The sequence below is a fragment of the Gobio gobio genome, assembly GCF_949357685.1.
Source record: "Gobio gobio genome assembly, chromosome: 14".
Lineage (NCBI taxonomy): Eukaryota > Metazoa > Chordata > Actinopteri > Cypriniformes > Gobionidae > Gobio > Gobio gobio.
Genome location: NC_137107.1, coordinates 48826038 through 48850511, shown reverse-complemented (window position 1 = coordinate 48850511; position 24474 = coordinate 48826038). Strand labels below are relative to the sequence as shown.

The window sequence follows — 24474 nt, the reverse complement described above, 5'->3', positions numbered from 1 at the left end:
TCAGGGTGCTTCATTGGCTTCCCTGTTGTCTGTGTTGTCCTGTCATTTTCTGCAGCTCGTGACCTGGGCAATCAGCGCAGATTTTACAGCACGGGTGTGTGCAGATCACAAGCTGATTGCCCTATCACTTGTTCTCTTCCTCCATTTTATTCTCGGCTGTGTCTGCCCCTTGTTGTCAGTATATTTCGATCTGTTGTTTCATGGCCGGTTGGCAGTTTGGTGCACAACACCGATTTATGAGTGTTAGGTTAATAGCAGAGGGAATGCGTTAAGGGGGAGGCTGGGCCAATTGTCCCGGGACAGCATGTCTGCGCCTTGGTTCAGTTTGCCCGGCACATGCGCTGCTCTCAGGGAGCACATGTTGTGCTCTGCCCATAGGAGAAAGTGCCTGGCCAGTCTGCACAGGGACCTCGACCTGAGTCCGCCCTGGTGGTTTATGTAGGACACCACTGCCATGTTGTCCATTCATACCAAGACATGGTGTCCTGCCAGGTCCGGGAGGAAGGTTTTTAGGTCCAGGTAGATGATGTGCAGCCATTTCTCTGAGCTCGACCAGAGGCCGGAGGTTGGCCTGCCCTCGCACAGAGCTCCCCAACCTATGTTGGAGGCGTCTGTTGAAACTACCTTCCTCCTCGAGACTAGACCCATGCTCACACCAGTCTGATACCAGCTGGGCCAGGGGGCCAGGGCTTTGACACAGCCGTGGTCCACCCTGACACGAATGTGGCCAGACTGCCAAGCATGAGCTGGGATCTGGGGCTTTAGCCAATGCTGCAGGGGTTGCATACGCAGTATGCCCAGCTGGAATACTGACGATGCGGAGGCCATGAGGCCTAACACCCTTTGAAATGTTCTGAGAGGGATAGAAGTCCCCACTCTGAATGATGCAGAAAGCTGCTGAATAGTGAGAGCGCGTTCCGGCGTGTGCCAGGCTCTCATTACCATCTTGCTGTGGGGAGGGAGACAGCTTCCTTTGCTAGCAGGTTCATTACTTCAGTGTGAAGGACGTGAGCTACATTGCTCCTTATCGATGTATTGACCAGGCCATTGAAGCACGGAGGTCTGCGAGCAAATTGGAGCAAGTAACCTCGTTTTATCGTGTTCAGTACTGCTTAGGTAGGAAGTGGTGCATTGCTTGCGAAGACTTCAGTGCCTCGATAAAACATTCCGCCAAGCCGCTCACCGCAGGGCCAAAGAGACCAGTGGTGAAGACCAGGGAGTCAAGGAAGGCAGTTTTTTCTGCATCCTTAATCTCCGTGAGATTGAGCCAAAGGTGGCACTCAAGTACTACTAAACTGGCCATGCTTCTTTCTATGGTCTGGGCGGTGGTTTTCGTGGTGCACAGGGCAAGATCAGTGGCGATGCGCAGGTCACGGAAGGCAGCTGGTCCAGACTTGTCCTTAGACTGTAGGAGTTTAGCCTGGAACACTTGCAGGACCGCCACGGTGTGAAGGGCTGAGGCAGCTTGACCAGCGGAAGCATGTGCTCAGCCGGCAAGAGCTGAAGTGGCTGAAGGCTGTCATCTGCTGAACTGCTGCTGCAGAAAAGTTGGCTAGTTTCTGCTGCTGGGCTCGTTCCTACGGCTAGAAGGCTTTCTAGCAGGAGAATCAGCGAAGGAGGATATCGTCGCTGAAGGAGAATAAATCTAAATCCTATGGCAAAACAAGCTGCTTATAAAGGCAGAGGCCCTGCCCATTCTGGCAGTTCTCACAGCCCAGCCAATCAGCGCTTGCAGAGCTCTGCACGTCTGGCGACGCAATACGAGTGAACTGTTTTCAAAAGGGAATGCAAGATAACAGCATTCACACCGCATGCAGAGGTGGTGCGGCAGCACGTCGCAGGAGCAGAGCAGAAGCGGCAATGCCAGGATCGTTTTGGTGCAGTCGATTTTTGCTGTGCCGGATTTATGGGTTTAATAAAAATATCACACTGGACAAGGCAAATCCTCCTCAAAAATAGATTGAGACGCCATTTTTCCAAATTACTTAGGATTACAATTAATTCAAAGTTTCACTTTCAGCCAGGCAATAATCTGGTTTAAACTCGCTTTTAAAAAAAAAAGCTTCATATCCACAGCCAGTTCTCCAAAAATGTGCCTCACTAATAGTAATAAACAAACAAAAATGTTAAGCGTCACCAAATTATTACTTGCTATTGTCGACTGAGCCCCTAGTTGTCAAATCAATTCAAATCAATTGGTATTGATTTGAAGCCATTCACGGGCTCTCTTATCTGCGCGTTGAAGTATAATTATCAGAGCCCGCTGAGCTCACTCAAGCAGTGAATAGTATCTATTTAACGAGCGTTCCATAGCTGGCGCGGAAGCAGAACCGATGCGGGTAAAGACATCTGTATTCGACTCTTCCTCTGCGCGACTCCTCCGATGCAAGGACTCCGGTAAGGCACTGTGTTATCTCTGTTTCTTGTCCTCCTTCACCTTCCTTTCCTCTCTCTAACCATGTGTGTCCAGTCCGTTATCTCTCAACCACGCCACACTATTACACGTAGGCCTACACGACACCGTAACTCTGCTAATCTACGTCCTGTTCCCTCCTCCTCTAATGCCCCTCCCTCTTTTTCTGTGGGGCTATGGAATTGTCAGTCAGCTGTCAATAAAGCTGACTTCATTCCAGCCTTTGTCACTCAATCCGCTCTCAAAATCCGCCCAGAAGACTCAGCAACACCTGCTGCTCTTTCTAATAACTTCTCTTTCTCCCACACCCCTCGCCAGACTGGGAGGGGTGGAGGCACGGGTCTTCTCATTTCTAAAAACTGGAAATACTCAACTCATACATCTCTTTGCAATAACAACACATTTGAATACCTGGCTATTACGTTTACAACTCCCTTTTACGTTTACAACTCCCTTTAAAATCCATATTGTAGTCATTTACCGCCCCCCTGGTCCATTGACCACCTTTGTTGATGAGCTAGATGTTCTGCTGTCCTCATTCCCAGACGATGGCAGCCCACTCATAGATCTTGGCGACTTCAACATTCACCTAATCAAATCTTATGCTTCAGATTTCCACTTCCTCCTAGCATCATTCGATCAACGCCTCATCACTTCACATAACCACAAATCTGGTAACCATCTGGATCTCATTTACACACGCAACTGCTCTACAGACAACATTTTGGTCAAACCTCTACACATCTCAGATCATTTCTTCATCACATTCAATCTTCAACTGACTACTCATGCACCACCAGTTCCTCCACCAGTTACTTTCAGGTGAAACCTGCGCTCACTCTCTCTTTCTCATCTCTCCTCTGTCATCCTCCCTTCCCTCAGCCACATAATTCTCCTTTATGGATGTTAACACTGCAACTGACACTTTATGCTCCACTTTAACTTCTTGTCTAGACAGTATTTGCCCTCTTACTTTTAGGCCAGCATGAGCTACTCCCTCTAACCCTTGGTTTTCTGATGTTATTCGTGAACTCCGGACGATACTCGGGGCAGCAGAGAGAAAATGGCGTAAATCTAACCACCCATCTGATCTAGGTAAGTATCAGTCCCTGCTCTCATCCTTCTCAGATGAAGTACATGCAGCTAAATCTTCTTATTTCCAAAACAAGATCAACAGCACCTCAAACTCACGCACACTTTTCAGAACATTTAACTCTCTCCTCTGTGCTCCCCCGCCACCTCCCTATCTCCAGACGATTTTGCCCAATTCTTCACAAACAAAACAACAACTATCAGCAGTCAGTTCTCACCCACGCGCACTGTGGATTTTAGATCAGCCACATCCACAATCAAACATCCTCTCTCTTCATTTTCTACTCTCACTGAGACAGACGTATCTAAACTCCTCTCCAGCCATCCTACCACCTGTCCTCTCAATCCCATTCCCTCACACCTCTTTCAAGCAATCTCTCCTACACTCCTACCAGCACTCACACATCATCAACACATCTCTCTGCACCGGCATTTTCCCTACCACATTCAAGCAGGCTCGGGTAACGCTTAAGAAACCCACATTAAAATCATCACTCATAAATAACTACAGACCGAAAAACTCTGCGAAAACTCTTGAACGAGTTGTTTTCAACCAGGTTTCCTCCTTCGTCTCACAGAATAATCAGCTGGACGTCAACCAATCAGGTTTCAAAAGGGGCCACTCCACAGAGACTGCACTACTGTCGGTCACTGAAGCCCTGCTGATAGCTAAAGCTGATTCCAAATCATCAGCCCTCGTCCTGCTCGATCTATCTGCGGTCTTTGACACGGTCAATCATCAAATCCTTCTGTCCACCCTCTCATCACTGGGCATCACAGGGACTCCACTCCTTTGGTTTGAGTCTTATCTCACAGGTAGGTCTTTCAAGGTTGCCTGGAGAGGAGAGGAATCCGAAGCACATCAACTGACCACGGGGGTTCCTCAGGGCTCAGTGCTTGGTCCTCTCCTCTTCTCCATCTACACCACTTCATTGGGACACATCATTCAGGCACATGGCTTCTCATACCACTGCTATGCTGATGACACTCAGCTCTACCTTTCATTTCAACCAGACGACCCCACAGTAGCTGCAAGAATCTCCAGCTGTCTGGCTGACATCTCTGCATGGATGAGAAAACATCACCTGCAGCTCAACCTGGCAAAGACCGAGTTTCTCATCTTCCCCGCCAGTCCCACTATACAACATGACTTCACCATCCAGCTAGGTGCATCCTTGATTTCCCCATCAAAGTCAGTCAGAAATCTTGGAGTAACATTTGATGACCAGTTGTCCTTCAGAGAACACATTGCTAAGACAGCTCACTCGTGCAGGTTTGCGCTCCACAACATCAGGAAGATTAGACCATTCCTAACAGAGCACGCAACACAGCTTCTTGTCCAGGCCCAGGTTATTTCCAGACTTGACTACTGCAATGCGCTTCTGGCTGCACTCCCCTCGTACAATCCAAACACTTCGAATGATCCAGAATGCAGCAGCACGTCTTGTCTTCAACGAGCCCAAAAGGACCCACGTCACACCTCTCTTCATCTCCCTGCACTGGCTACCACTCGCTGCTCGCATCAAGTTTCAGGCGCTGACGCTTGCCTACAGAGCCACCACGCGCTCAGCTCCTGCATACTTTGACTCCATTCTACAAATCCACACCCCCACCCGAAGCCTTCGCTCAGCTAAGGAGCGACGGCTTGTGGTACCATCACAGAGAGGCAAAAAATCCCTTTCCAAAACATTTAAATTCAACGTTCCCAGCTGGTCGAACAATTTTCCCAACGCCATCTGAAACGCAGAATCATTGACAACATTCAAAAGTCAACTAAAAACTCAGCTCTTCCGTGACCACTCGTAAAAAAAGAAAAACTTTCCTTTCCTCTTTCTCCCCCTTTTTTCCCTCCCTACTCTAGCCTGTGCTACACTAAGCAATGTACACGGTCTCAGTATTTCAGGCACTTGTTGCCCTTACTTGACTCTTCATGACCAATCGCTTCGTGTACCCCCAAGTTGTAAGTCGCTTTGGATAAAAGCGTCTGCTAAATCAGGGGTTTTCAAACTGGGGTCCGGGGACCCCCAGGGGTCCTCCAGAAGGTCCTAAGGGGTCCCCAGAAAATTTCAGAGAATAAAAAGACAAAGCAAAAATGGATAAAGTCTACCGTTTCATTTCTAAATGTTTCTCTCATTTCTTGCCGTATACATAGGCTACTTTCCAGAATGTATCTTTCTAGTGAGTCCCTTTATCTTGCTCACTGGGGTTGTAAAGCAGTATTCTTAACGCAGTAAGTTGCTTACATACATTTATTGTGAAAGTTGCTTACAAAATAATTTTTAATTGAAACATTTTCTTCTTCGGGTTTATACATACAACATTAAGTATAGCCAATTTATTACGTTTGGAAACAATATTTTGTATTTGTAATGTCTCATAATTAACAGTTTAAATGTTTTTTCATAAAAATAGATGAAATTTAGGATGGGGGTCCCTCATAAAAGATTCATCATATTTGGGGGTCCCTGGCATCATTAAGTTTGAAAACCCCTGTGCTAAATGCATAAATGTAAATGTTGTATGTGAACTAATGGCAGATTCACAGGTGTGTCTGTTCAAAGTCTTTTGGCCGATTTTGTTTTCTTTCCGTCTACCTTTGAACTGTGTAGAGTTTAGTAAAATCATCATTATCAGCCATTAAGAACCATAAGGAAATCGCCTGTTAGGTAAGTTTTATCGGTTGGACAATTTAATTCCAATGTCCAATGGCCAAAACAAACAATGGTTTGATATTTTTCTGTGAGCTGCATTTTTGCTGTTTCATGACTAGTTTTGTTCCACAATTGTAGCCACAACTATGATCACTGAGCATCTTTCAAATGCGTTTTACATTTTAATGCAGAATGTTGTGGAGGAAATACTTTGGCTTTAGATAATTTATCATTAATTGTAAAATAATAGGTAATAGGTTAAAAATAATAGGTTTCAGAAGCAGAATAAATTACATTAAAAACAGGAGCAACCAAACAGCAACAGACTAACATTTTAATATCATTGAGATACAATTATATAACACTTACCTGGGTACAGTACTCCGAGAATGTAGCCGTGAGTCATCATTAAAGGGACTTTGTTTTGCAAGCAGTGACCACAGAATCAACACTCAATCCCATTCCCATTTCTACCTCTTAGCCCTTCTCGTTCCCCTACCCCTTCGTTTTGCGCATTCACATGAAGGGGTAGGTCTCGATTCTCTTTTGGCTGGAGTGGTAAGGGGAAGGGGAAGGGCCAGATAGCCTTTCAAACCAAGATTTTTCAGGACCACACTTCGAACGAAGGGGTATGAGGAGTTTCCCTCCACCGACTCCGTGCTGCATAGAATGTGTGTGTGTTGCCACTCAGGATCGATCACTTGCGTGTCGCCTGGCTGCCAGTTTCTCCGTAGCTTGCGAAACGCACTATTTGAGTGATTTGAACACATATTAATAATAGTAAAAAATATATATATATCTGGTCATCCTTCATAACGCAGTCGATATTTACATCACATATCGTCTGACTTGATGTATAACGTATGAACATTATCGCAGCACCACAGTAGATAACGAAACCATATCCATATTGGCCGGCTCGGATCAGCACGGAATGGACCGGTTAGTAAACAAAGAGAACAGTTTGGCCCGATGGAAAAGCGGCTACTCCAGTCCTGTTCTGTATCATCTTAGGAAACTCTGGCTCATACGTTTTTGAACTGAAAATGAGCGCCGTTTTATTAAGTCCAAATACAGCGCAAAACTCTGTTGGGAGGGAATTTGTTAAACGTGCTCGCGCCTGATTTCTGTTAGATAAAGCCTACACACTTCATTACTGTTTCACTAATAAAATAAACGGGGTATGATGACGTGTAATGGTATAGTAGTGCTGTCCCATTTCTTAGGGGAATATTTTCACCCCTACGCCTTGGCACTCTGTTTCAAGGGGCAAGGGGAACAGGTAGGGGTAGGGGAAGGCGAAGGGGTATAAAAAAGAATTGGGGTTGGGCCTTAGCCTACATGAATGTGTGTAACCCCCTTTTACTGGTTTGCTCTTTTCATTTCGACCCTCCCGGGAAGGACCACACGGAGACGTAGACTGAGCTCACTCGTGTTTACTGGACTGAAATACATGAAAGGACACCACAGAGATGTGATATACAGCTCATCCGGTCACACAACGTTCTCCTCAACAACTTAATGCGACTGAGGACAAAATGGCCGTCTCTAGTCATAATTTACCCTAGTCAACTGTAGGGGTGCTTCTCAATTCTTATTTGTACATCCTTGTTTCCTTTCCTCGCGTCTTATCTCCACCCCTTCAGGATGCGAGGGAAGGACGCGAGGAAAAGACGGAAAGGACGGAGTAATTGAATGAAGTGAAATTATATATCCTCACTTCAAAGTGTCGTCAATTAATGATGATCTACACCGCTGGATTTAGTTTGCACATCGGGATTCTTGAACATTAGAGATAACTATTTATATTGTAATAGTTTCAACCGCTACAAAATACCACATTTGTCCATAGTTTATTCTATATTAAAAATATTACATTATATTAATGTTATTGTCAACAACAAATTATTCCCAGTAATTAATTGCTTTTTATTTTTTTGTTTATAGTAGGCTATTACAGTTTGTTTCTTTCATTTTGTGCTTTGATATAATTCTGCAACTGTTAGTTGTTGTTATTTGACATACATTTTTTTTTACATGTAAACGTAATAATAATATTGAATAAACTGTGGCAAGATGTGAAGGGGGAGGAGAATTAATACGCACCTCATGTTTAGTCGATAAAGCACTTCCGCAAAGGATACACCCATGTATCCTCGCTCATGACTCCTCAGGAAGCCTCTTTACTCCTCGATCCTCGCGGTGCAATTAGAGAATTGAGATGTCCTACAAGATGGCTGAGCTCGGTCGGTTTCCGGGTCATGGGATGGATAACAATTTTCTTTTCCCTGTTACATGTGCACAAAAATTTTATTGAACGAAATCACAAACACATAACTAGTCTAAACATACACACACACTAATGGGTAAAATGGAAAGTGAAAGAATTAAATGGAAGCTATAGAAACACAAGAGTGAACAAAACCAGTTTCTTGATTTAAAGCACCTTGATAACAGGCTCTACACTAAATCTCTGTTTAGATAGTTACATTTACGATACTTGCAATGCCAGCGTCCAGATGCAGTATGACAAGTCTTGATGGTTCAGTAGTTTCGATGGTGGTGAAGTTGATGTGAAGTTCCTCTTTCCCAGGTGGGAAGTTAAAACAGGCTGCTTGTCACTTAAAGGCCTCTTTGGCTGCACTTTGGGGCAAAGTCGTGGTCGGAATTTAAAACTATGTCTGAATTAACTTAATTTGGCAAATGGGAATGGGTTCAATTTTACATTAAAAGATCGGCAATTAAAGAAGGGAAACTAATTGTAAATGCTGGAAAATCAAGGCAGATAATTTTATCAAGACTCAATTATTTTGTAAATAAAGAAATCCTTAATGAGAGAGAGAGAGCAGAAAGAACTTCACTGTCTTCAATCAGAACTGGATGATTTTTATACTGAAAGATAAGACTGAAGGGGCATTTATACGATCTAGGAGAAAAATTCTCCATATTTTGTTAAAATTTAAAGAGAGAAAAGAGAAATTGTGATTTAATTTCCTCCTTAAAATATAAGACTCTTATTTTAGAAATATGATGGAAGCTGACGTTGAGATTTCAGAATTAGAAATTGCTATTAAACAAATGTCTAATGGAAAGTCCCCAGGTATTGATGGCATTACACAAGCATTATATAAACATTTTTGGACCGAAATTAAAATAAAAGTTTTCGAAGCACTAAAAGAGTGTATAGATAAAGCTGAATTATCGCCATCAATGACGCATGGGTTAATTATTCTAGTTTCAAAGTCCAACAAGGAGAATTATTTAATGGAGAAGTATTAGATTAGTCCTTGATTTGCTTAATTATGGGGGAGACTGGGGATGGTTGTAATATTTTTGACCTTTCTGTCTATATCTTGGAGTACTTTTAAGCCAGTGTGTTCAAAATGTGTCTGCTATTAAATGACATAGCTATTATCTTTGCAATACAAACAGAAAATGTGTGGTTTTGATTCAAATTGTATCAATTTATCAATGTTTTATTTGAATTTTTTTATGCCTATAGGTCTTGGAAGATGTTTTAAGAGAAGGGATCAGGTGAACTTCCAAGAGTATACCACAGTGGAAAGACGGTCTTCACTGAGGAACAAGAATTACATCTTCATTTGTTCAAGTTCAAGCGGCTCCTCCCGCATTTTCTCTTGAAGCCGATATGGAAGTGACTTAAACTGCAGTTCATCGACTGGCCACTAGAGACAGACCCCAGAAGGAGCAGAATCTCATGTTAAAATGGCCAACTTTACAGCAGAAGAACACATGTTTACAGTCTGGGACAAATTGTGCTTTTGGTCGATACGGCTAATTTTGCCCTTCATGACGACTGTGAGGGGGGTGAATTATTTTATAACTCATTCGTTTACATTATATAAAGCTTTAAAGTTCTGCATAATTAAGGGCGTGGCCACTTTGAGTGACAGGTGGATTGCTGTTTATCTGCTGTCTGTTAGTCATCGTGTCACTTCAGCTCCGCCCACGTCCCACCTCTTTGCCCATTTTCTATTATCTGAAAGTGACGTGTGATTACGCACTGCCAAGATGGCGACGGCCAGCTCGACCATACTTTACGCTTCAAAACTGCTCATCAGAATCCTACGGGAGACGTCACGGACACTACGCCCATATTTTTTTACAGTCTATGGTTACAGCCATTCCCGGTCTCTCCATTATTCAATTCCTCAGACAAGCTTACTTCTATTTCTAGACATTTGATACCCTCGAACACCCTTTTCCTGTTTAAGTCTTCAGACATTTTTGGCTTTTGTCCTATGTTTTGTAGAGTAATTTCCATGTTCTATAATGATATCTTTAGTAGTGTTTTCCTTAATTTTAGCTTCATCACCCAGAATTGAAATAAAACAAGGAATCCGTCAGGGATGCCCTATTTCACCAATACTTTTCAATCTTGCAGTCGAATGAATGTCTATTCATAAAAGTAATAATTATTTGATGACAATGTAGGCATAGACATTCTTGGTAGGACATTGACTATAAGCCAATTTGCAGACGACACGCTTTTATTTCTTAAAAACAAAGGTGCTTCCGTTAGTTATTGATAAAATGTATATATTTCCAAGGGCATCAGGTCTTTAAATGAACTAGGCTCATTTTCCGTCTCCTCTAGAGTTAAACAGATCTAAAGTTTGGCCGTTTTTGAATCCATTCAGTCGATCTCCGGGTCTGGTGGTAGCACTTTTAGCATAGCTTAGCATAGATCATTGAATCTGATTAGACCGTTAGCATCTCGCTCAAAAAAATGACCAAAGACTTTAGACATTTCTCCTATTTAAAACTTGACTCTTCTGTAGTTCCATCGTGTACTAAGACAGACGGAAAATGAGAAGTTGGGATTTTCTAGGCCGATATGTCTAGGAACTATACTCTCATTCCTGCGTAATAATCAAGAGCTGTGAGCCGTCCCATGAGTGCAGCGGCGCAATGATATTACACAGCGTCTGAAAATAGTCCCAGCGCTCTCTGTGTGAGCCGGTTGTCACGTTGGTTATGTTGACGGAAGTTAGCCTATTTTCAGGTGCTGTGTAATATCATTGCGCCGCTGCACTCATAGGACGGCTCACAGCTCTTGATTATGACGCAGGAATTAGTGCATCTTCATAAAGTGAACTGTAGATTATATATGATAATGCTCTTAAAATAGGCTTTTCAGTAAATACATCATCATTATCAATAATCAATAATAACATCAATAATATTCCTGTTGTGTTAGAAAATCTTGAAATCCAGGCTGTTTTTAAAGATGGAGTTTTATTCATGGTTGCAAAATAAACAGTGCCATTAAAAAAAAGTATTGCGTTTTAAACTGTATTACATACAAATGAAGGGGTTCAATAAATCCATCTAACTTAGTAATGTTATGAATAAAACGGCTGAGAAGAACATCAACAGAAAAGGTCAAAGGACAAACAACACCAGATAAAGCCCATAATGCCATGCGGTCCTTCAGCAACTCTCGTGCTGTGGCTGTTAGTCAGGAGATACTCAGACTCTCATTGGTCCAGAATCCAGATCTGAACAAACACGCTATTCTGCACCATCAAAACTAAACATGGTTAGCATTTCACTCCTTTCTGCCTTTTTATAGATTTTGTTAAGAGAATTGATCAAACTGCACAGGACAGTCCATCAAGAACAGACGAATCTCCGGAAAACGGCAGTCATAATTCAACTCAAAACCAACAGAACGATTCGCTTTTTCCATTCAAATTTACTGAAGTACAGAAAAAAGGCCTTTAGTATATTAGTAAGTGTATATAATGGAAGTATCTGTTGCATTAATATTAATAAAACAACTAATCATATTAATCAATTATAGTTTTCAGGATGAAATGTGCAAAGAAAATCTTAAGGGTCTTAAAAATAATCGTTTAAACTTGAGTTGAAATATGAAGCGAATGTTCCTTTGTGAGATTCACTGTTCAGACGTCCATCTCTGATCGTGTGTTTCTTTACCAGTGGTTATTGAGGATGGTCGAGTTCTGTGTTACTATAAACACACACCGCAGCAGAGAGTGTGTGTGTGTGTGTCTGGTGAGAGAGAGAGAGAGAGAGAGAGTGAGCGAGCGAATGAGTATGTGTGTGTGTATATGAGAGAGAGCGAGATTGTGTGTCTGTGTGTGTGAGAGTGTGAGCGCCATCGAGCGAGCGTGTGTGTGTGTGTGAGAGAGAGAGCAAGAGTGAGTGAGTGTGTGTGTGTGAGTGAGAGAGAGCAAGAGAATCCGTGTGTGTGTGTGTGTGTGTGAGAGTGAGAGAGAGAGCAAGAGAGTCCGTGTGTGTAAGAGAGAGCGCAAGAGTGAGTGTGAGAGAGAGTGAGCGAGCATGTGTGTGTGAGAGAAAGCAAGAGAGAGTGAGTGTGTGTGAGAGAGAGCAAGAGAGAGAGATTGAGCGTGTGTGTAAGAGTGTGAGAGAGAGAGCAATAGTGAGTGAGTGTGTGTGAGAGAGTGTGTGTGTGTCTGTGTGAGAGTGTGTGTGTGTGTCTGTGTGAGAGAGCGAGTAAGCGAGAGTGAGTGTGTGTGATAGCAAGAGTGAGAGTGTGTGTGTGTGTGTGTGTGTGTGTGTGTGTGAGAGAGCGAGTGTGTGTGTGTCTCTGTGTGAGAGTGTGTGTTTCTGTGTGAGAGAGCGAGTAAGCGAGAGTGAGTGTGTGTGTGTGAGAGAGAGTGAGTGTGTGTGTGAGAGTTGTGTGTGAAAACACGCCACACATCTGTAAACCAATCTAGAACACGCACATCATCATCATCATCATCATCATCATCATCATCATCATCATCATCATCATCATCATCATCATCATCATCATCATCATCATCATCAGTGGCTGTTTGAAACTTTAATAATAATTAGTTTCTGATGTTTTACAGGACAAGCGATGACGTCTGAATGAAACTTACGGAGCCTCACACACGACATGCAGACAAAACACATCCTCTCGCTCTGATTAAACTAAAACAAGGGAACAGATTATTACGACGTCACCATGTTTTAGTAAAAAAAAGAAATTATTAGTATATTGTGAGCATGATTTACTAAAAATGAAACGTGTTGATGTGAGTCGTGGGAATGAATTGTTAAGACATACTTTTCCCTGCATGGCATGAGCGGCTCCGTGGAAACTAAATAAACTACAGATAAAATAACTACATAATATAAAAGCAAAAGCAAACATATTCATATTCCTGCAGGATGAGTCACAGCTAGTGTTAGGATGAGTGTGTGTGTGTGTGTGTTATAATCGCAGACGTGTAAAGCTACACAAACGCATCTTTATAGAGCGAATCTCACAAAACATGCACCGTTTATTACAGCAAACACACATTTTCACTCCAATTCAGGCCAACGGTCTTTTATTTCGCAGTGATTTTAAATGAAAGATAATGTTTGTTATGAAAATGTCACAATGCCAAGGTCAGAAAACACTTCAGGTTTTGTGAGATTCGCTCGCCGCTTCGCACTGAAAGTCCAGAAACTCGAGTCGATTTCCGTCCAATAACAGATTTAGAGAATATCATCACGCATGTTTGACACTCGAGTGAGATTGCGTGATTAAATGAGGCTTGTTTACTCCACGTCATTGGTTTTTTAGAGGTTTATAGACATGATTTGATGAATGATAAACATGCAGCGGAGTAAAGATCGCAGTCGAGTTCGTTACATTCGATACATTCCAGTACATTATAGTGGTTATTCTTTCTAAAAACAGAGATGATGACCGATGATCATGCTTCTCAAGCCGCACTTCAGTGCTCAGCCAGCGTTTAGAAACAACCGCTAAAAGAATAAAAACGTAATAAAAAGATCCGACACACTAAACACAGTATAAAATCAAACGGGTTTAACGGAAGGTATTGCCAAGCGCCCTCACTGGGTTTCAGACTTCTTTTTGTTTTTCTTCAGGAAAGACGGCGTGCGAAACTTTTTCTTCTTCTTCGAAGGGGATTTGTTGGGGGATTCGTCGCTGCCGTGGTCACCGGCCGCATCATCCCCTGCGACAGGCTCCTCCCCCTCCGGCGGAGGGGCGGAGTCTGTGTCCGCAGGGGCGGGCTCTTCTGCGGGGAGGGCGGCGGCTTCGGAAGCTTCGTCGGGGGTCAGATCGGGGAGGGTCTGTCTTAAAGTGGCGGCGTCACTGTCGTCTTTGAAGGTCTGGTCCTGTTGTGGCTCTGTGGAGGATGAGAGGGAAGATCACAGTGAGTGTGTGTCGGTCAGCTCACGACATGGAGACCGTCCGGGGGGGAAATCAGCTCAACACTTCAGCTCTTCATGTATAAAGCGTGGAAAAAGCATTTCTGAGAAACTGATTATAAAACCTAAATCCCTGCAAAACATCTTCAGACACACACACACACACACACACACACACACACACATATTTATAAATGTGTATTTATTAGGGGTGTAACGGTACACGTATTCGTATTGAACCGTTTCGGTACAGGGCTTTCGGTACGGTGCACGCGTGTACCGAACGGTTATGAATGTAATCTATCACAGTTAACAGTCGGCTTGTTTAAAGCGCGGAACACACTTCAATCCTAGTTCCCACACGAACATATTGAGTATTCAGTCCATTTTATCACGAAATTCAAACGATAAATGCAGTTTTAACGCTCTATAATGTGACGTGACTGATAGACACGTATCAGTTCAACTTCAAGCGGCAGCGCGCGGCGCGCGAGTGAACGCGATCATCTCTTCCTAAAGAATAAACATAAATTAATATCTTAAGGTGTGTTGAGGATATATTACAACTTACTGAAACGTATCATATGTCGTGTAATCGCTCCATCTGTGTTTCAACCGCGGAAAGACAATAAAACAGCTTGTAAACAATGTCATGTAGAATCACATTTACCTCAGAAGTCATTCAGTGTCCACAGCTGTGAGTTCACTAGAGAGATTAACTCTTTCACTGAATACATGCACTATATTAGCCTATATATTCGTTATATTAGCCTATATATATTCATTATATACTACTTAGCCTGTTAGTGATGTCTTGTTTATTTAATGTATGTTTAAATAAACCTGTCATGAAAATAACAGCCACTAAATGATTATATTTCAACAACGAATTGGAGAAATAATAATAATAATAATTAGATTTAGATGTTAATGCAAAAACTGCCTTATGTGAAGCTTATGAGTGTTGATTATTATATCTAAAAATAAATAGCAAATTAATTTAGGCTAATAGTTTGGGCTCTGTTGTTAATCTTTAATAGCAATATGTAAGTAAGGGCTCCCTATTTGTTTACAGCATTATCTTTAAGATACTTTTAGTTATAACTGAATTCATTTAAAGACAGACACAATTTTTTTTCATTAAACCACTGTTGAATAAAAATTAATAAAAAGCAATTTTGTAAAACTGCTGTACCGAATCCGTACCGAACCGTGACTTCAAAACTGAGGTACGTACCGAACCATCAGTTTTGTGTACCGTTACACTCCTAGTATTTATAAATATTCCCAGAGATATCTCAGCACTCAAACAAACACCAGTCATAAACACACACACACACACACACACGCGCTTTACACACACTCATGAACAGAGAAACAGCAGAGATGTGTAAAACAGTATTCACACCAGAAGCGTAATATTCATACATTACCTGTCCTGCTGAAGCAACACTAGATTGCGTTAAAATGGCGTATTAGAGAGCTTTGTATGTTACGGTTATAGAAGTGAAAAGAGGAAAGATGTGGAAGTTTCTAGGGAGAGATTTGTTGCTACAGCATGATCTCACCGATCTCACCCAAGACAGCTCAAAATGAGGAAAACTGACCAATTATAGTCTAACACGCTCACTTGTTTTCATTAAAGTGCCCCATTATACTTCAAATAACATGTTGTGTGTAATAAAGCTGTTTGTGAATGTTAAAGGTCTGCAAAGTTTTAAAGATCAAAGTGCAGATAGAGTCTCTTAAAGGTGCAGTGTGTGATTTTAGCGGCATCTAGTGGTGAGGTTGTGAATTGCACCCCCTCCCTTTCGGAGCAAATTGAGAAGCTACAGTGGCTGACACAGGACAAAAATGTCGCCGCAGAGAGTGACTAGCGCTCTGTAGAGAAGTTTGTCCATTTAGGGCTACCGTAGAAACATGGCGGCGCACAATGGCGGCTTCACACCCGCGGTGTGTGTGGATAGAAACGGCTCATTCTAAGGTAATAAACACATAATGCTTCATTATGTAAGGTCTTTATACACCACTGAAAACATAGTTATGTGTATTATATTGCATTTCTGTCAATAGATCCTCATAAATATTACACACTGCACCTTTAAGACAGGGGTTTTCAAACTGGGGTCTGCTAAGGAGTGACAGGGTCCTAAAACCATGGAAAATGTTTCATTAAATATTAACATATGATAAAACATAAAAAATAAATAATACAATTAAAATAAGTAAAGAAATAAATTTGCTTAACATATGACACAAATGTAAAATAAAGAGATCAATAAATTAGATTCAAATAAATATATATGTGGAAAAGCCTAGAGTAAAACTAATATTAAAATAAATAAATAAATAAATTGGCTTAAATAATCATGCAAAACTTTGAGAAATACAAATATATATATATATATATATATATATATATATATATATATATATATATATATATATATATATATATATATATATATATATATATATATATATATATATATATATATAATATTATATATATATATATATATATATATATATATATATATATATATATATATATATATATATATATATATATATATATATAATATTATATATATATATATATATATATATATATATAATATATATATATTTTTTTTTTTTAAATAAATAGTGATTAAATGTTAAATTACCATATAATAAAAATGAAAAAAATTAGATTAAAATTAATAAAAAATATATTAATTAGAAATCATTATTAATCTATTAAATTAATTCATATAAATGAATAAAAGATTGATACTTTGATGAAATTACCATATAATAAAATGTAACAAATATAATAATTAGAAATAATAATAATAATAATAATTTGCATAATGTCTTTACATATAATAAAAATGAATTTTTTTTTATTAAAATTAATAAAACATATATTAATTAGAAATAATTATTAATCTATTAAATTAATTCATATAAATGAATAAAAGATTGATACTTTGATGAAATTACCATATAATAAAATGTAAAATATATAATAATTAGAAATAATAATAATAATAATAATTTGCATAATGTCTTTACCATATAATAAAAATGAAAAAAATTTGATTAAAATTAATAAAAAATATATTAATTAGAAATAATTAATAATCTATTAAATTAATTCATATAAATGAATAAAAGATTGATACTTTGATGAAATTACCATATAATAAAATGTAAAAAATATAATAATTAGAAATAATAATAATTTGCATAATGTCAGCCTGTGGTTTTGATTGGCTGAGCAGCGTCTCTTAGCCCCGCCCTCAATCACCGTAGTCGTGTCTGAGACTGGAAGAGTTTGGTTGGTGTTGTTCATGTGGAGAAGACGCTGTTTTCTGCTGAGATTGAGTCAAACCCACGCTATCATTACTGTTCGTATCACTGAGATTCACATATGATAATGAGCGTTTGCTTTCTGACCAATCACAGCAGAGCAGCTCTCAGAGAGGCGGGGTTTAGAGAGACTGAATCTTCGAATGAACCGTTTCAGACGCTGAGAGATTATGAGAAGTGTTTTTGAGCTTGGATGCATGTGAAACTACTGTAGGAGACCTTTAAAACAGAATTAGAAACATTTAAAATAGCATAATATGGGCACTTTAAAATCTTTAATTAACTTATGAAACAAGTTTGTCAGTATAATATCACAGTCTAACTTATGCTGCCGGATAAAATAGGTCACACTATAGAAGATAAATGTGTTACAAATGCAGTTTGGTATCATTTCATCATTTCTGCCTGGAGCTGACCGGTGTAAATCATCCCTCACAACAAACGGGACCCAGAGGACAGCGAGGACAGGAAGATGATTAGACAGCGGAGCAGAGCAAACCCAAGCATGGGGAGGGAAGGTGAGGTGAGGTACTTACTATGGTAACAGGTACTCTTTTGCATTTCCATCTCCTGATTGTGACGCAGCCACGAAGAAGAAAAAGCACAAGTAGAGAGAGAATGTCTATGCAGATCAAATCACAGCCACCGGGTTAAATTAAAAAGAAATGAACAGAAACCGTAAAGACACACACACACACACACACACAGGCCACCAGAAGTAAAGAATGGTTGCCGAGCCATTCTTAAAGAGCCCAGAGAGATGAGCATGAAGGGTGAGTGAGGACATTAAAGACGGCTGATTTACAAGACATTTCTCATCGGATTACACCGGAGATGAATCAGTGTGACGTTCATTACAGCTGAGATCAGGACCATCTGATGACATTCAGCACATTAAACGCCACGAGTTCACTAGAACCGCATGATTTACTAAAGGCCATGTCATAAGCAGAACGACTGCAATTTAGGGTCATCATCATCGACTAAAACTATTACATATATTTCTGTTAATTGAAGTAAAGCTGAAATCAAATATAAATATTAGTTGAAAAGTTTGAAATGTTGCCTTAGCAAAAAACTGAAATAAGTTGAAGCCCTGAAATTATTAACTGGAAATATATAAAACTAAAATGAAACTATAACTAAAATTAAAATAAGTTAAACCTACATAGGAATATTAAAAAGAAACGCTTACAAAAAAAATAAATTATATATATATATTGTAACAATTATTAACATAAGTAAAAATATATTTAAAAAAATATTAAAAATCGATAAAAATAGAATATAAAATAGAATATCAATATTAGTTGAACAATTAGAAATGTTGCCTTGGTAAAAAAAATACTTTTAATTTGAAATCCCAAAATTATTACCTATAAATAAATAAATAAAATGCAACTAAAAGGAACTATAACTAAAATAAAGATAAAATTAAACCTACATAGCAATATTACAAAGAAACACTTATGTTAATTTGTTTAATTATTTGAAATATATAATTATATAAAATAAAATAAACTATTAAAATAGATAAAAATAGAATATAAATATTAGTTGATTTTTTCTTGATTGAAATAAAGCTGAAATAAAAATAAAACATAAATATTAGTTTTAAACAAAAATTAGAAATGTTGCCTTGGCAATAAACTTTATTTATTTTAGGGCTTCAACTTAAACTTATTTCAAAGTATTAAACTCACTAGGCCTATAAATAAAACTGAATTAAAAATAAATTAAACCTACATAGAAATATTAAAACGAAATTAGCATAACTAAAAATATATATAAAATGCTAATTCATAAAACTATAATAATAATAAAAACTAAAATAACACAGGTGAAATTCGTCATTAAAACCATACTTGTTTTTATTAATGTTTATTTAAATATTTTTTATTTAACTTCTTGTTCTATTCATTTACCTACAGTATAGATTATAATATTGACCTACTGTTCATAAATTCATAATTAATGACTGACTATCGAAAAGGTGAAAATGTTGGTGTATTCTATAAAAAACAATATAAAAAGTGTTTATGTGATCTCAGTATAAGAGCTCAATTTTGAGAAGATGGGTGTAATCCATCGTAATAAAGACCAAGAGGGTGAAATAAAAAATGTGTTTAAAATAATACAAGATAAAAAATAAAAAAAAGGCTTAGCCTGAAAAAGACCAAGGAGTGTGAAATAAAATAAAATAAAGCTCAGCTTGGATTTAAAATAAAGATTTTGTCATGAATCCTCCATTAAACTGTCAGTCGGGCCAGATTATTTGAAATAGTGAGATCAATGATGCCCTTTGGTCTGTTATTACGAACAGCAATAAATGTCTAACATGTTAACGCACACACATTCAGACAGACATTGGGCTTTATGTGGCTCATGCTCAGAGAGAGCCAGTGGGAGCGGATGGACGTACCTTCCTCCACACGCACAGGTGAGCTCGGGGGGGTGGCGGCGGCGCTGGGAACCTGCCCTTCTTCAGCCTCAGGTGTCTGACCTGCAAACAGCACACACAGCGTTACGGCCCGCCACACACACACACACACACCCCACAGAGACACACACATCGAGAGAGATGCAGATGATCAAACATGCTCAAATATATCAGCAGATGATTCTGATCTGATCATGTCGGACTCAATCAACAACTAAAACCATTAAACACACTTCATTACTTCAAATAAAATACCATATAAAACACTTTTTTAGTGTTAGCGTTTTCATCTCATTGTTTGGTTTAAGCTGATATACTACAATATCTAATACACTTAAGTAGAAATAAAGATCAATAAAACCTATATAGAGATGAAAATCGTAAAAGTACTGAAACTTTAAAATCTACGAAAATGGATAGTATAAAATAAATACAAAAAATGAAAAAGGATAATATAAAAATAAACACTCATTCAAAATAATAACTATAATAGTACGTTAATGATACTAAAAACAAACAAACAGTACTAATATTAAAAAATATGGTTAAAATATTTGTCAATTGAAATAAAGCTTAAATAAAAATAAAATATACCTATTAAACAAACTTAAAATATAACTACTTTTAAACAAAAATGAGAAATTATTTTTAAAGTATTAAACTGAATTAAAATAAATAAATTAAAATAAATTAAACCTACATCGCGATATTAAAAAGAACAATTATAAAAGTGACAAACTTAAACAAATTAGAATAACTAAAAATATATTAAAAAAATGCTAATTCAAAATATTAATAAAACAATAATAATAAAAACTGGTGCAATTTGTCAGTAAAACCATACTTGCGTAAAACTAAGTTGTTTAAAAATGTTTATTTAAATTATTTTAATAAAACTTTAACCAAAAAGAAAATGAATAGTATAAAAGCGATTTGTGGAAATAAATAAAACAAAAATTAACTAGAAATAAAAATTTAATTAAACCTACACAGCAATATTAAAAAGAACACTTATAAAAATGACAAAAAATTTACATAACTAAATACATTATATATATGTATATATAAAACACTATTAAAAATATTTCTGTTAATTGAAATAAAGCGGAAATAAAATAGAATATAAATATTAGTTGAAAAATTTGAAATGTTGCCGTGGATAATAAACACTCAAATTAAAATAATAATATATAAATAAACACTAATTCAAAATATTAATAAAAAATAAAATAGTGCATTAATGATACTAAAAAAAAAAAAAAAAATACTAAAGCGTTAACGTGAAAATGGATATTAAAAAAATAAACACTAATTCCAAATATTAATAAAAATTATAAATGGTAATGATACTAAAAAAACAACAACAAAAGTAACTAAAACATTTACTAAAATTAAAAGGGATAATATAAAAATAAACACTAATAATAATAATAACACCTATAATAGTACATTAATGATACTAAAAAAAGGACTAAAACTTTTAAATAAAATTAACATGCATTGTAAAAAACCCCACTAGATTTAAAAAATAAACACTAATTCAAAATATTAATAATCTGGAATATCTCATTTTGATACTCTTACACCAGTAACATTCATCTGCATTATAAAGGAAAAGCAGGATTTTCACTCTCAGCAGATCAACAGTGGATCTCCGCTCAGATTGAGAGACGTCCACCACAGTCAGGTTTATTAGTGCAGGAATATCCAAATAAAGCCCAGCAAGCAGAGGAGCGAATCCCACTTCAGAGGACAGCGAGGAGCCCGCAGGTCCAGGATTAAGACGGGAAGAGTGGACGAGGGTCTTTGTTTATAGGTCCAGGTTTACGGGACGCAGGCTGGGGTGAGGACGGAATGGATCACCAAGGTTTGAAGGGACAGCAAGAGACAGGAAGAAAGAAAGAGCCCAGCAAAGTCAGAATACACCCCAGAAGAGCGGCCTTCCTCAGGCAGATGGGCAGGCGGTACCTGCAGGCGTCCCGTCCGGCTCCGGCTCCGCGTCACAGCCCAGAGCTTTCAGAACCGCAGAGTGAAACTCCTTGTGAGGGGATTCTGGAGAATCCGCCGGGCTGTTGTGACCGTGGCTGGGGATTACGGAGGGTGGCGGGGCCGCGGTGGCCCCCGGGTCCTCCGGTGTGACGTCTGGAGCCGGCGTCTGGACTTCTTCAGGGGCCGACTCTTCCACCTGTGCTAAATGCAGTACAACAGTTTCTCTCCTGACCTGCGGTGGCGCTGTTGGGCAGCAGGACGCATGGGAAGGGTAATGCGCTTTACGGATGGGTATCGAGAACCGGTTCCATATTGCCCAGAAACGGTGATTCGATAAGAAACGCGCATTTCGATTCCACTTATCGGTTTCTGTGTGCGCATTTTATTGTGATTTTTAACTGCTGCAGACACACACACACACACACACACACACACACACACACACACACACACACACACACACACACACACACACACACACACACACACACACACACACACACACACACACACACACACACACACACACACACACACACACACACACACACACACACACACACACACACACACACACACACACACACACACACACACACACACACACACACACACACACACACCTCATATTGAATGAATAGTGCGCGAGTTCTCTTCCTCGTCTTTTTGCAAATGTGACAAATGCACACAAATGTCAAAATACTCTCGTAAACACAGTCGTTATGTCGTTGACGGCAGATTTTCTTGATGCGTCTCTATTTTAACGTTAATCAAACAACAAAAGACGAGAAAATTCACTCGCTGTTCTAGACAGAATAACGTTTAACTATATGTTTAATGTCTAGCCTATATTTGATCAATAAAGTGAGTTATTTCACATTTGATTAGTTTCTGTACCGACCTGAACATGTTTATTTCAATTATCTTTGATGAATTGTATTTATTTGTGCAATTGCTAAAGTTTATTTGTTCTTTTTTAATTACTGGGTGTTTACTTGTCTTTAATAATGCTTGAAATTAATATATTTTTTTTGCTATGGTGTTTTTAAACCATAGGCAAACGTTGCTAGCCTGTTGATTTTTGCTCATAGTATTCAGCTACAATGAAATGTTTTTGCAATAATAGCCTAATAATAAATGTGAATATCCTTTTTTTTACCCTATTGGAATCGAAATTATGACTCGATAAGAATCGGCATTGTTAACTTCTTAACCCGCATCGGATCGTGGACGGGGGGGTTGACGGAAGTGGGGGGGTGTGTACTTTTATTTACTTTTGTTTTATACAAAATATTCAATCAACTATCACAAACTATGCATCATTTGAAAGCTAAAACACTCAAGATTCATGTTCTGAACTTGTTTTTGCAATAAATACACCAGAGAGGAAAGGGTTAAATGAAACGCTAAAGGACCATCCATGTAAACATTAGCATAATATCAGCGTTACTCATCTTTCATCTCCTGTCGTTCAGATCAGATCGGACGAATCCAATAAACACCCGCATACATCTCTGTGTAAGAGTCCATTCTTCAAAATGCATCCCACTTTTTAATCCAAAACAACGAAAAAATAGGGAAAAAACTAAAAATCCTCCGTTGTTTGCAAGAGAGTTTTGAGTTAGCGTGATCAATCATGTCCATTTTCAATGAAATATCGATTCTATTCCGTGTCTGGCAAACTCCCCCTGCAAGAATAGCTTCTCCCACGTATTTTAAGCCCTCCCTCGTCTCTCTCCTTCAATCAGAGACTCTTCTGGGATGCATCATATAGAGGAAGTGCCTTACAGGCTTGGTGAGCTGTCAATCATTGCGCCCATGGTTTTCGTTGGATAAAGGCAGTGCCCAGCCAATGCCTTTCCAACAAAGGTTTGATTGATGGACTTAGTAACCAATCAAAAGGCATTATCTTGCGCAGTTTGCGTAAGTAGGCTTTGGTGAATACTGTTTTTGCGCGCTGGCTGCGCGTTCTCCATGGCCAGCTGCAGTGGAGCGCGCTGTCTCTCACAGACGCTTCCCATCAGCTAAATGAGTTTTTTACACTTTGTAATCTCTGTAAATAGTTGCTTTAGTTTTTCAGTAACTGTTTATCCATTATAATTAGTAGTATATTGCAGTTTATTGCAGATTTATTTGAATGAAAAACTACTCTTTACAATAGCAAATGTTCTGAAATAAATGGCCTTTTTGAAATGACGCCTAGACTTTTCTTGACATAAAAGCTCACAGAAGCCACATTACTGAGAGAATCATCCTCATATTTGAATCATGACATGATTAGACATTCAGTTTTATATTTAAGTTATTTTCAGGCTCTTAACATTAAATTATAATATTTTTTTCCC

At 38.7% G+C, this 24474-nt stretch overlaps 1 protein-coding gene across 11 annotated transcripts in view; it reads right to left on the bottom strand.

Moving 5' to 3' along the window:
• Positions 1-11403: 11403 nt before the first annotated feature.
• Positions 11404-24474, bottom strand: part of add1 (adducin 1 (alpha)) — a 66527-nt gene continuing 53456 nt past the window's right edge. For 5 of the 11 annotated variants that reach the window (XM_079834097.1, XM_079834094.1, XM_079834096.1 and 2 more), the window contains 2 exons: positions 20123-20203; positions 11404-14321 (listed from right to left, as the gene is read on the bottom strand). In XM_079834097.1, coding sequence (XP_079690223.1) covers positions 14023-14321; positions 20123-20203 — 380 coding nt within the window. In that variant the 3' untranslated portion in view covers positions 11404-14022. Of the gene's footprint in view, positions 14322-18236; positions 18271-20122; positions 20204-22108; positions 22331-24474 lie in introns of all 11 variants that reach the window. The other 6 variants (XM_079834101.1, XM_079834092.1, XM_079834098.1 and 3 more) reach the window with 3 other exon arrangements.